The sequence below is a fragment of the Aythya ferina genome, assembly GCF_964211825.1.
Source record: "Aythya ferina genome assembly, chromosome: 5".
NCBI classification, from domain to species: Eukaryota; Metazoa; Chordata; class Aves; order Anseriformes; family Anatidae; genus Aythya; species Aythya ferina.
This window is the reverse complement of record NC_140301.1, coordinates 62,171,989-62,185,171: the sequence shown is the minus strand read 5'-3', so window position 1 is coordinate 62,185,171 and position 13,183 is coordinate 62,171,989. Positions and strand designations below refer to the sequence as shown.

Genomic DNA, 13,183 nt, shown 5'->3' with positions numbered 1-13,183 from the left:
TCCTAGGGCTGGGCGCGATGCGAGGCACATCCCAGCTCATTTTATCTCAGATCAAACCTCCGAAGGACCCGCTTCCCATGAGCTTAATGACTTTAATGAACTTAATGAAGCCCCTAGGGGGCAGGAAGGCTGGGATGTGCTGGGGATGGAGGTTGCTCAGACCCAAAGGGCAGCGATAACGCGGGGTTGAAGGCGACACATCTGCCCTTGGTCCTGCTTTCCGAGGTCCTCCCCCTTCCTCTTACCTTGTGGCGCGGCGGGAGGGGAGGCAGGAAATCCTGCAGGGCTATTTTTGAGCTCGGGATTAATTCGTGGAGGGGCCGGGATTGACCTGGCCGTGGAGGGCTGGCGGGTTGTGGGATGTCCCAGGCAGCGCCGGGATCTGGGAAAATCGGGGCCAGGCTCGGGGTGGCGGAGATCCGCAGGGCTGGGGGGCTGCTTAGGGCAACAAAATGATATATCCACTCATATTTTGTTAATTCTGCAGGGCAGAAAAATATTAAAATCACTTTTTGGACCTTTCTGGACCCTGCCAGCCACGTCCCCGCTGCCAGGGCCCCTCCAGGATCCGTCCCCTCGGCGCCGTTGGAGGTCTCCCACCCGTCTCCCTCCCCGCCCTCACTTCCCCTCGGTCCCAGGCGTGTTCCCGTCCTGTTCTCCTCCTGTTTATGGGAAGGGGGAAAACGTTTGGGAGAGAAAACAGCCCTGCGGTGGGGCCGTTTGCTGTCAAGTCTGGTGGAAGCAGAAGGTGCTGGGCTTGGAGCAAATGCACCCCAAGCCCCGGAGCAAATGCACCCTGAAAAACAAAGCAAACTCACCCCAAAACCCAAAGCAAATGCACCCCAAAACCCAGAGCAGCAGCCTCGAGGTGCAGATCCTCGGGGAGCGAGGAATTCCCCTGGCTGGGGACAAAGTGGGGGAGCAGCTCCCAGCCAGCACCGCCCCGAGCCGAGTTTGCGACCCGGCTCCTCGTTTATCTCACACCCCTGTTTCCCCGGCAGGAAATAAAACCGCAGCCCGCTCGTTAGGGGCTGACCATCTGCTGACCAAAAGCCAAAAAGAAAAAAAAAAAAAAAAAAAAGCCCAAAGCCACCCAAAGCAAATCCTGCGTTTGCTGAAGCCGCTGTTTTCGCAGCCCAGGGGGGTGGGAGGCTTGTGTTGGAGCTCCCCAGCAGCCCGCCCAGTGGCATGGGATGGGGCAGGGTTTTTTTGGGGGGGATTTTGTCACTGTTTTACAAGAGATGTGTGTTCGGGGTGCAGGGATGGGGGTGTTAAGGCTCCGGGACACGGCTCTGCAAAGCTCGGTATCCCCCGGACACATGGAAACCTTCAGGGTTGTGCCTTACCTGTGGGTCAAAGGCAAAACTTTTCGGGTAATTTCACTCTCTGACAGCTTCCCACGTATTTGAGTCGCTTTAAAATACGGGGTTGGCATTTCCAAGTCCATCGGGCTGGGGAAATATTTTGATGCCCCTGTGTCGAGCAAAAAAAACAAACCCTAAAGTGGCTTTTTTTTGCACGGCTCAGATAAACTGCAGAGCCAACTGCTGAGTGGATGAAAGCGTTTTGGGATAAATTGGGTGTTTTTTTAATTATAAATTCTTCCTAAACCAGCGTTTCCCATCAGCATTTCCCCAGCAGGAGAGGTGAGCACCAGACGGGGAGCTCAGGAGAGGGCGAGGAGCAGCTTGCAGGGGGCTTCTGCTCTCAGGCCCTTCAAAGCGAGCCCAGACCCCATTACGCTGGCACTTACTGGAAAAGATGTGAGCAAGCAGACACCTTTTATTTATTTATTTATTTTTAATGCCTAACATCCAGCAGATATTTATAGATCTTTTATCTCTTTAGTGCCTCGGTGCCGCAAATAAAAGCGTGCGGCGCTTTTATGGTGCTTGGAGCCGGCAGGTGAAATAGAGGCACGGGTTTGCAGGAAGGTTTGGAGCTGGGCACGGATCTAGGGCAGCCCAAATTGAGTTAGGATGGGTCTGGGGGGCAGGAGGGGATGGAGGAACAAGGCTGAGGGTGACTCTGAATGCACCTTCCCGTGAAGTCTGCTGGAAAATCGTCGGTGGCAATTGTTTTCCCCAGGTTTTCCCACTGGTTTCTGGCTGCCCACGGCGAGCCCTGCCTGAAGCTGAGTCAGGCACCCCCACGCCGGGTTTCTCGCTGTGGCTTTTGGGTTGGTTTTCTCTTTCGTTGGCCCCCAAGGGCCACCCGCAGCCGGATTTCACCACGTCAGCACAAGAAACCCAGCACGGGTGCTGGAGCTGGGGTCTGGGTGCCTCCGTGTGCCCAAATCCCTGTGATTTTTGTACCAGCCAAGGAAGGAGCCTGGCCGTGGGGCTGGACACCCTGCTTGGGGTGGCCCTGCTGGGGCTGGGGCTGGGCCAGAGGCACCCAGAGGATGTCCAGAGGGGACGGGAAAGGCAGCATCGAAAACCCAAGCCCCTCTTGGCCTCCCCCCGGAGCCTGTAGGGCTCCAGGCTTCCCCCATCCCTGGGGGCAGGAGAGCGACCTCGGCCTTCCCATGCCCCAGCACCGACCTCCCCGCAGCCCCCGCACCATTTCCTGAGGCCTCCAAGCCCGGAGGGACATGGGGACGGACACGGGGACAGACATGGGGATGGATGCACCTTCCCCTGCCTCGCCTCCCCTCCAGCAGAACCTCAGCCCTCGTGTAGGATGGCTTTTTTTTGGCTCACCATCCCCATCTCCCAGCCCTCGCCCAGGGCTGGCGTTGCTTTCTCGTCCCCATCAGCAGCTCTGCTGTGTCGGAAAAGACAACCTGAACCCGTGAGCTGGATTGTGCCCTTCCCAAAGGGTCCCTGCCCCTCTCTCGGGGTGTTTTAGGGTGCAGCGGGGTGGTCTGGGTGCCCCCTGCTCTGTCCCCACGAAGTGGCAGCGTCGCCGCTGCTTGCTGGGTTCCTGCTCCACGGGGAGGGGGAAAAGGGGTGGCCCCGAGGCTCACATCCCCTAAAACCCACAGTCACAACCCCTAAATCACCCCCCAGTCACATCCTTCAAAGTAGGGGCAGGAGGAACCCCGGGGGAGGGAAGAAGGGCTTTGGGGGCGCAGCGCGACCACGGAAGCCAGCGACGGCAGCAGTTAAATAAAAGATTTGACTTTTATTTAAAATAAAATGCATTTATACATAGTCTCGGAACCGCAGACTACGGGAACACAACACTGCTTATTCCTGGCATCAGGAGGAGCGGGCGACCCCCTGCCGCTAACGCAGCCCCTGCCCGGGGCCCGGCACTGAGGGTCTCCTGGCCCAGCTCCGAGGGCGCGCTTAACTTAGGTAAAAATTGGGCTGAAACTGGTGGGTTTGTTGGGTTTTTGTTTGTTTTCCACCCCCCCCAGGTTACTCCCCTTATCCCCTACAGGCATACTACAGTTAATGCTGATACACCAGATCTACGCGATATTCTAGCTGGCTTGTGAGAGTAGTTAAAAAAAACAAAAAAACAAAAAAACAAAAAACAAAACTGTACAATTTTATAAAATTTGTGTTTTTACATTAGTTACACAAAATCTATACTTCATAGACCTTTACTTCATATTGTAATGAAAAAAGTTTGCATATCATAGGCAGAACAGTGGCTATGCTGGTGAATACTAAAAGTGTCATAATACAATATGGTGTAAAAATAAAAAAAAAAGACAATATAAATGATTATCAAAAGGAAAGTTAACAAATAAACCAAGCTATAACAGACTAACAGGAGGTCGTCTTCAAGGCCACACGCAGCTATCTCCAAAATAATGTCAGGCACCTGCAGCAGTCCTGGTGCATGTAGTGTGAAAGGAGAGATCGAAATTCTACTTATGGGTAGGACAACTTCCGAACAGGTCAAATTTACAGAATTAAAAAAAAAACAAAACAAAAACAAAAACCAAAAACAAGAACACGAAAAAAAAGAAAAAGAAATAAAACACTCATGCATTAAACATGATAAATAGACTTCATATAGTTAAAGCCCTGGATGGCTTTTAAAGAAGATGGCTTAGAGTTCTCTTAGGAATTTGGCTATTTAAGGTCAGTCAAATCTGATCCCGATCTGCCGGCACGTTCGGTATGTAAAGGGGGCAGGCAGCATCACCTGGCCCAGGCACGGTCTCGTTATAGCAAATTAACAGAAGTGCTCATTAGTGCACACAGATTAACTGGTCTGGTAATGCAAAAATTTTCATGATTAAAAAAAAAAAAAAAAAAAAAAAAAGATACATTTCAAGCTTACTTTATTAAGCAGCATATTTCAAAGAACAGCTTCTTAAAGTTAAATATTAATATGGCCACGGGGGTTTCCTCTCGGCGTACAGTACATGGGCCTCACACCCAGCCGCTGGTCAGTTTGTAGAACATCTCCTCGTCTAAGCTCTCGTTCTGGTCCTTGGCTCGCGTCGACAAGAAGATGTAGCCGCCGATGAACTCGTGCACCACCTTGCAATCCACCTCCGTGCAGATGAAGGACACCCGGACGTCGTCTGCGAACTCCACCGTCACCTAGGGGCAGGGAGCCACGGGGTGAGGGGCACCGCGCGCAGCCCCGCCGCGTCCCGGCCCCACGAACCGTTTGTGCTGCCCGAGAGAAACCCAGCTGCATCACTGCTGAAATTTTGGGGGCAGAAAAGCCTCTTTCTGGGAAGCAGCAAGCCTCTTTCACCGCAGAGACCATTACATTGCTCGTGCCTCTCGGCGCCGAGCCTGTGCGTGCGCACCCTGTGCTTTACGAGAAGCAGAGGCTGGACACGGGACTGTTAATAAGGGCTGGGATTTGTTTCCCGGTTCCCCTGCGAGTGTATTCTGGATTTATACGCTGAGGTTTTGCTGTAGGAATGTTTTACGGGGTTGGGGAGCCTGTTGCAGAGTGCCTGCCCATCCTGATGCCCAGGAATTTTTCGTCCCCCCGACGCCAACAGCTCTGCGGAGGCAATGCTGGGGTTTTCCTGGCAGAAAGTCTGGGCAATTTGGATACAGGGGCTTGCAAGCTGGGTCCAAACAAGGACTCTGAGCCTGAATAATTCTGCCAGCAGCTCTCAACGTGCCCCGAAGCACACAGGAACAGCCTTTACATGGTGGCTGGAAGCCTGCATCGGGTGCTGCGTTGGGGAAGAGCACAGAGCTTGCGCACCCAAACGTAGCCGCTGGTAAAAAAAACTATTTTGGAGCTCAGCAAAGTGCCTTGCTTGCATGAGTTACAGGAAAATCTGAGCTGAGCCACAAGTAAATGGGTTTTAATATGGATAAAGGCTCAGCACATCGCTGTTACTGCTTAGGATCATGCCTGAACCTCAGTCCTGAAGTCTGATTCTGTTTCACTGCCCTTGAGTGGGTGTTCGGAGAGACCAGGCCAAAACTGCTACACGTTAAATGTGTAACCGGCTTAGTTAAAGGTTGAATTCTTTCCTCTTTTTTAAGGGTCACGCTTGGCTCCACCAGCTGCTCAGACAAGCTCTGATGGATCTCCAGGGGGTGGCGGTGGGGAGAAAATACTTTACGTGGATGCAGAAGGATGTCACTCCAGAGCTACCTCCAGAAAAAAGAGCCCGAAAGCTTTAGTGAAACGTGTTAGCGCTGTTTCCAGCAGCGCACCGTGAGCTTCCAGCCAGCCTCGTGCCAGCAGACCGCCTCCCAAAAGCCACGCTTTGGAAAACACCGACAAAAATCTCACTTTTTAAAAGCCGATGCACAAAAAACTGACAGCAACATCTTTTCCACGGAAGCGGGGAAGTGGCCTACGTGTGTGAAACACCGAGCGGCGGGCCCTGCAACTCTGCAGCTCGCACATCTGGGCACGGAGCAGCACGAGGAGCACAGCCGGGCTCTGCCCTCTTACCATTTTAATCTCCCAGTTGACGTTCCACTGCTTCATGTTGCTGAATCGCCACGTTTTGACGGCGTCGCCCGTGCTGGCGTCCATCCGAATCAGCCGGTTGTAGGCGATGCCGATCAGCTCCTCCTTCTTGCCCCCCTGGAACCTGCGGCACGGGGAGGGATTAGTAACCACGAGCTAACAGGGAGCTACATGTGTTAAATCCAGCAACCCGGTTAACTTATACAATATAAATCGATGTGATTCACCCCAACACAGTCGATGTGATTGATGCTTTTAATTTCGGTTCTGGTGCGACTTCACGGCGCAGGATGTGCCACCGGAGAGGTGTGAAAGAAGGGGTGCAGGTCCTAAGCAGTTGGTACAAACCCCCTCTGCTTGGAGCTATGGCTTTGCATCGCTCTGACCAGTTGCAGATGACAGATTTAACCCAAGGATGTCATTAAATGCTCAGCTGGAACACGTTTATTCATGGCACACACCCTGCTCTGCCCACTGACCTCGCGATGAAGTGCGTGATGCCAAACTCGGGCAGCGATTGCCACGCTTGGATAAACCGCATCTTCGCCTCGATGAGGCTCATCTGGGCGACGTTCTGGTGGGCCTCCAGGATCCGGGCCGTGATCTGGGTGCGGTGAGACACGGCAGCATTAGGCACGGGGCTTGTGAGAGGCACCTCCAGCACCCCACTCGCCACGGCCACGCCAAAAAGCACAGCTCGGCCGGCGCTGGGAACGGTGCAGGTCAGCGCCGTTATCAGCAGTGCAGATAAACGACAATTTCTACCCCGAGGACGAATTTCAGCTGTTATTGCTCAAAGAGCGGGACCACGGCTGACGGAGCTGCTTTTGCTTAGCATCTCCAGACACAGAAAGCAAACAGAGCTCTGACCTGGCTGAAGGCAGAGAGCTCTCAGACTCATTTCGCTTAAGACGCAGGATGTGAGCAAACGGCAGGGCAAATTTCTGGTGTAGGGTTTCTACTTTCACAGCATAAATCACTGGGGACCATTACGAAAAACAAACGGGGCTAGAGTTTCTCAGGGAGGATGGGTTTTGTTAGTTTTTTTTTTTCATCGCTGCTCTGACAACCAAAGGGGGTCTAGGCTATTTTAATTTTTTTTAACTTAATTTTATTGTTGCTGTCACTTACCAAGTCTCTTACATAGCCTGGCTGTAGATGGCAAGGCGAAAAAAAAAAAAAAAAAAAGAAAAGGAGGCAGAAAGAAAAAAAAAGCGATCAGAAATATGGCAACAAAGCAAAGAAAAAGTGCAAATTATCTGCAAACCAAAGTTCAAGCCAAAATAAAAAAAAACAAACCATGCACAATTCTGTAGGCAGAAAAGCAGCCAAGGTGGACGCAAGCGCGGAGAGGGGGCAAGCGAGCAGATTCGCCCCTCGTGCCGGTGCGGGGTCGTGGAAATGGTTTTGATCGGAGAGCTCCTGCTGTCCCACTCCTCTCCCTGCCTCTGTGCAAACTCAGCTCTATTTATTTGCATGGAAAAGGCCTCGAGCTCAATAGCTGCTTTTATTTGAGATAGGCAGAGGAACGCTGGAGATGCTGCTGGGGTAAGAGGCGGCTGCGGGACGCCACCAGCAGAGCCAGGCGCTGCCTGGGGACAAGGCAGGGACATCAAACCCCTGCCAATTCCCAGCTCATGCAGCTGAGAGCCCTGAATGCAAACGGTTTTTCTTTTTTTACTTTCTTTTTTCTTTTTTTTTTTTTTTTAGCTTTTAGCATTTGGCACTCCTCGAACCCAACCTGCCAAGCCTGCACTGCCGCAGCGGCACGTGGAGAGAAACAAACCCCTGAGTGGGTTTGGGGCTGCTGCGGCTTCAAATCATCTTGCGAGGCCCATTGCCAACTCCCATTTTGCACGGCCTCCTCCTCCCCTCTGCCGGGGCACGGGGGGGACCCTCACAGCCAAATTCCTTGCATTCCCTCCTCCGTCCGTCCTTCCTTCTGTCTGTCCCTCCCTGCCACTCCCAGCAAACAGCCTCTGAGGCTGCAAACTCTGCCCCTGGCCGCATTTGGGGTGCTGAGCACCACGGGGTGCGGAGCCAGGCGAGGGCTCCTGCTCACCCCCATGGTTCCTGCACAAGGATACCTGCACAGCAAGCAAGTTCTGCGGGCTAATATTTTTCCAGGTGCCTCCATTTTACCGAGCTCAAGCCTAGAAGGTCTTCTATATGTTAAAAGTGGATATTTATGCAGCCTCCCCTCCATCCAAGTGGATATAAAGGCTTATTCAGAAGAATAATAAGGGCTATATAAAATATAACTCCACTGCCAGGAAATCATCGTGCTGTGCCAATAAAAAGTTATATTCTTCCTGCTTCTCTGAGTTGTAGCCTTCTTCTTGGGTTTGAAAGGTCGGATACAGCTCAGGCTGCGGAGCTGCAGCCGAACCGTTAAGTCACCGAAAGGCCACGGAGCAATGCCTGCCTTATTTCTGCTGCCGAGCTGAAATATAATGTCCTTCAGAATGCCGTGCATTTATTCCTACCACAAAACAGTTCAGCTCTGTCATGCACGGACTGAATATAGCGTGGAGTTCAAGCGCAAGTCACAGCAATTTAAAATGAAGCAACGTTTCAAAGCCTGGCATTCTGAAGTAGTGGAAAAGCGAAGAGGGAAAAATGCAAACCACGTTACAGCCAAGTCTGTACAAAGCACTGCAAGCAACTGCAACTCTGCTCATCCTGAGGCTTTCCGCGCCCGCTCTGTGCAAACTTCTGATCCCAGCAGCGGGATTTGGTCTCGCTGCTGGACCTGCCTTTGCCGCAGCACCCTCCTGCAGCGCCGTGCGCGGGGTGGAACCAACACCGATCGCGTCCCCACTGCCCAGGCTGCTTGCGTGCACGTCACCCATCAGTGCAACGATGGTGGTGGGTGCCATTCCCTGCTGCCGGGTCCGCAGCCTTCAGTGGGCACTCGTTTTAGTAACCGTGTGCATCCGACCCAAAGGCAGTGTCCGAAAACGCAGCGTTAACCGCCGGCTCCTGCCGAAGTGCGCACCGAGGCTGCGGCGAGGCGGCCGGCACCTACCTGCTTGTTCTTGTATTTCTTCAGGTAGCGAGGGGACACCAAGCACTCGGGGTTGATGTCGGTCGTGATCTGCTCCGGGATCAGCTGCGGGTCCGGGTTGAGGTGCTGCATCTTCAGGAAGGAGAGGATGTTCTGCACCTCCATGCTGTACGAGCTGTCCGCCATCGTCTTGCCCTTGGAGGCCAGGCGGCAGGCGGCCATCCAGCTGGCGTACTGCCTCTCCTGCAGCCCAAACGAGACCCGTGCACCATCAGCAGGGGGAGCTGGCACCGTCCCCCGCCTGCCAAAACACCCCAAAAGTCTCCTTTTTGGGGAGCCTGGCGCACAGCCACAGACGGACAGAACCCTTCCGCGACATGGGTGGACGGACAAAACCAAGCGGCCCTCCTGATTCAGGCTGCTCGTGATATCAGCAGCAAATACTTCCACATGCAAACGTGCTCTGTGGGTTTGTTTGTTTTAATTAGCAGCAGCTAAACGGCCCACGCCGACGGACTTACGTTGTCGCAGCGAAGCCAGATTTCGTTCATCCCCTCCGCAACGGGGATCAGGAGTTTGATGTTGAACTTCTGCCCGGAGATGTTCACGTCGGGGGTGACTTCACATCCTGCAACGAGGGAGCCGACGTTCAATGTGTGTGTAAAGACACAAGGAGGAGAAAATAAAGAGGAGAAGGAAAGGCAAAGCACTCCAGCTAAACGTCTTGTAGTGTATCTCCCATGGGACAAGCGCTCCATGTCGCAGGGAAAAAACCCGTGACAGACAGCCCTTTTTCCAAGTGGAAGGAAAAAGAGGGAAACAAAGCAAGATCTGGTCTGAAAACAAGGCTGAGGCTAACATCTGCCCATTGTACTCATCTCCCAGACCTTCCCTGGCCTTGGGAACGGACCCAACAGCCTGCAAACACCACGTGATCCCTAAATTTTCAAGAAAGTGCAGGAAGAGGTGGCTAGCTGCATCCTGAGCCCTCTGTCACTGTCTTGGCTGGGTGCACTGCTGCTGTCTTTAGTGGTGAGCATGAGCATCCCGCTTTCAGTGTCTACAAAGGGCTACGAGCCATTGTGCCAGCATGGGGGTGGTGAAATAGGACAGAAAGGAAAATATGCCAAAAGCTCCCATAGATGTAATGAAGGCTGGGCTTCTCAGGGCTGCAGCCTGAAGTCATTTGGCATCACAAAATTTGTCTATGTGCTAAAAAAAAATACCCTTTCTGAAGTTTGGTCGCTCTTGGAGCAGGGATGTTTGACTTGACATAAGGGCAGGCAGCCAGAGGAATGTGAAACCTGTGTGCAAAGCTTGCGGGGAGCACCTGAATGAGGCTGCCCACAGACAGTGCCTGGGAGAGAAGGAAAAAAATAGAGGAGGGAGAGCAGAAGGACAGCACGGTCTGCTCTCTGCAGCTCAGTGTGCGCTCAGGCCCATTCTTTGCTGTTGGAGTTGGTTCAGCAGTTTTGAATAGCCGTGATGAAAAGGAAACTGGGACGCTGTCTCTTTGGGCTCACAGAAACCTGCTTGGCTTTGCTCTGCAGCTGAAAAATGGGCTGGTTAGCGGGGAATGCCCAACAGCTGTGCTACTGAGGAGGTGGTGGCACTTTCTGACATGACCGTGGACCACATACTTGCTAGATATCTAAGTTTATACTATGCTATTAAACCCTTCTTTCCTTCACATTTATTTATCCAGCCCTCGGATGGCATGAAAGTAGCACAAACAAGTGGAAAACCAAGATGCAGCAGTGGCAGATGATTACTGGAATACCTTGGAAGTGTGCGTACGCTGCTCTTACCTCTCAAGTTCATCTGGTGGGCAGGTGTCCCGTTGGCTTCCTCTTTGCTCTTGTAGCAGGAGATGGAGGTATCTTTGAAGGTGCACCAATATGGCTTGTAACCTTTCAGTGTCAGCTTCTTGGGCCTGCCAGACAGGTCGATGGACATTACTGTGCAAATCTGCAGCTCGCCAGGGGTTTGAAAAGCTGCTGCCAGCAGCCTGGGGGATGCCTGTCCCTGGGACAGCCCCTGCTGGGGAGCTGCACCACCACCTGCTGTCCCTAGAGTCTCTGCAGCACCACCAGGGACATATGGGGACGTATTCACACAACATATACACGTAACAGTGAAATATATTGCAGCTCCTCCCTGATGAAGCACGACAAGAGACACATCCAAAATAGATTTCATTCCCGCTCCCTGTCCTCAAGCTGCAGCAGGAATTGGACTTGCCATGAAGCAGATGCAGAAGTTAGGCTGGCAAAATGTGCGGGCAGCAGAGGGGAGATGCCCAGCTCTCAGACTGTCCACCAGTGCCTTTACGGTGTCTTTTGGACTCAAATTTGGACTTTTTTGGACTCAAATTGCAATTCTCAGGGTTTGAAGTTTGCACCAAACAGGAGGAGGGAACCCGCATCGTCTCGCGGCTCCATCTCTTTTCCTGACAATTGGTGCTCCAATTTGCGAGCAATTAGCAATTTGAGTTGTGCCTGGTTTTACTGGCAAATAAGCACATCAAAGGAAACAAGGAGGTTTTTGTTGGATGGTTTGCTTTAAGGGGAAAAAAACCACCCGCTCCAAAGCATGGAGCAGGCTCCAGCCCTGAAACTTTGCCCCAGTTGGAGCAGACACAAGCCTGGAGAGCGGGACCGGCCTCATTACCACGCGTCCACAGAGGGAGAAAAAGTGCTTTTCAGCACACAAGTAGCAGCTTCTGGCTCCAGAACCACACGATTACGAAATAAAGGCTCGTTAGGGAGCTATTTCATCACCACCGCTTTCCTTCTGCTCCTGTACCTATTCTGTGAAATCTCATCGGGTTTATTCACTGTTTCCAGACCATTCCCCATCACCTGTGCTGCAGCAGGCAGCGGATTACAAAAGGCAAGCGTGGCTGCCAAAGTGCTAGCCAGGGTCCAGCTGCTGCCGTGCCCAGTTTCCACGCACCAGCATCCAGGTGACAGCAACATTAACAAAGCCCATAAATCCCGACTTTGGGTTTGATGTTTAAGAAGTGATCAACTTCGGGATCAAATGGGTTGGTTGGGAACAGTGCGAAACACCCAGTGAGCGTGCCAAGTGCCGGATGAAGAAGTAAAAGGTTTTAATAGCCAGGGTGCCCAGATGCTGTGAGCTGTGGTAAAACAGCTCAGTGGTTTTTCATGCACCATAACACAGCGGTGTGCAGTGAAATCTCAGGGCAGGAGGGGAAAGAAATGCACAGCAGGCGTCAGGACCATTAATTATTCATTGCTCCTACGGCTCCCAAGCACCTCTTCCCATCAGTACTTACTTGAATACTTTAATGTAGTCGGCGAGCTCCGGGATGGAAGTGATGTCACCCTGAAAATAAAAATGATCCCTTTCAGTCACCTGCCCCAGCAGAGCCCAGGGGGTGAAGCACACAGAGAAAATCTACTGCACAAGTGCTTTTTGGAAACCAGAGGACAATCTTTTATATTTTTTAAGCGATTCCTGCTGTCTGTGCCCTGCGGAGCCAGTTCCCAGCCAGGTTGGGAACTGGCACGCTGGCTCGTGCTTGCACAGGGATTTCTCTCTTCCTTTAAGATTTCCTTTAGCTCCGAATAAAACAAAAAGATGTTGCTTTGCACCACCCTGGAGGACTGTGGAAAGGCTTCCTGAGAGTCTAGGAAGGCTTTTTTTGCCCCCCTTTTTTTTTCATATTGAGTTTATCTTGGTATACCTCTGTATTTTGGATGAGTAGAATACAGAGGGTGGCATTTTCAATTCCCACGAGCTCCAACTGAAGGGTTTTCGAATGACAAAGAAAGCAAACAGTGCTACAGCTGCTTCCAGCAGCAAGACAGTTTACTTTCTGTCTGCAATGAGCAATGCTGTTTATAGATACCATGGGGAAAAAAATGCAGAATCTAAACAAACAATCCACTAATTGCCCATTATCCGTATTCAATTACTCGAATGCCTCTGGAAATGGCTACTGTTAGCAACCAGTACAGAAAGGGACGGATATTTTTTGATGAATCATTGTCTTCCTCACTCCTGTTTGGCAGGGACTGCTCCTTAGTGCTGCACTTCAAATCTGCTTTGCAAGGAAATTATGAAAGATATCTTGGCTCTATCAACCGGTCCCTATTTCTGTTGCATCTAAGTGATGCTGCTCTCCCTGGGGGAACAAGAGAATGAGCAGCAGCAGTTAACATTGCAAATATCTGCAGGCTAGGTATGGACATTAACTTCAAAAGACCCTTTGTAAAAAATTACATGAACTGTAAGACTGGAAAATTTCAGGATTTTTAGGTTTTCAAAGGATCGGAATTTAAATGAAAC

At 51.8% G+C, this 13,183-nt stretch overlaps 1 protein-coding gene across 4 annotated transcripts in view; it reads right to left on the bottom strand.

Annotated features, from left to right (window-relative positions):
• Positions 1 to 3,106: 3,106 nt before the first annotated feature.
• FERMT2 (FERM domain containing kindlin 2) overlaps positions 3,107 to 13,183 on the bottom strand; it is a 45,845-nt gene continuing 35,768 nt past the window's right edge. For 2 of the 4 annotated variants that reach the window (XM_084520199.1, XM_084520197.1), the window contains 8 exons: positions 12,168 to 12,217; positions 10,675 to 10,799; positions 9,388 to 9,494; positions 8,888 to 9,109; positions 6,991 to 7,011; positions 6,339 to 6,463; positions 5,842 to 5,983; positions 3,107 to 4,508 (listed from right to left, as the gene is read on the bottom strand). In XM_084520199.1, the coding sequence (XP_084376325.1) occupies positions 4,335 to 4,508; positions 5,842 to 5,983; positions 6,339 to 6,463; positions 6,991 to 7,011; positions 8,888 to 9,109; positions 9,388 to 9,494; positions 10,675 to 10,799; positions 12,168 to 12,217 (966 nt within the window). In that variant the 3' untranslated portion in view covers positions 3,107 to 4,334. The remainder of the gene's footprint in view (positions 4,509 to 5,841; positions 5,984 to 6,338; positions 6,464 to 6,990; positions 7,012 to 8,887; positions 9,110 to 9,387; positions 9,495 to 10,674; positions 10,800 to 12,167; positions 12,218 to 13,183) is intronic. The other 2 variants (XM_084520200.1, XM_084520198.1) reach the window with 1 other exon arrangement.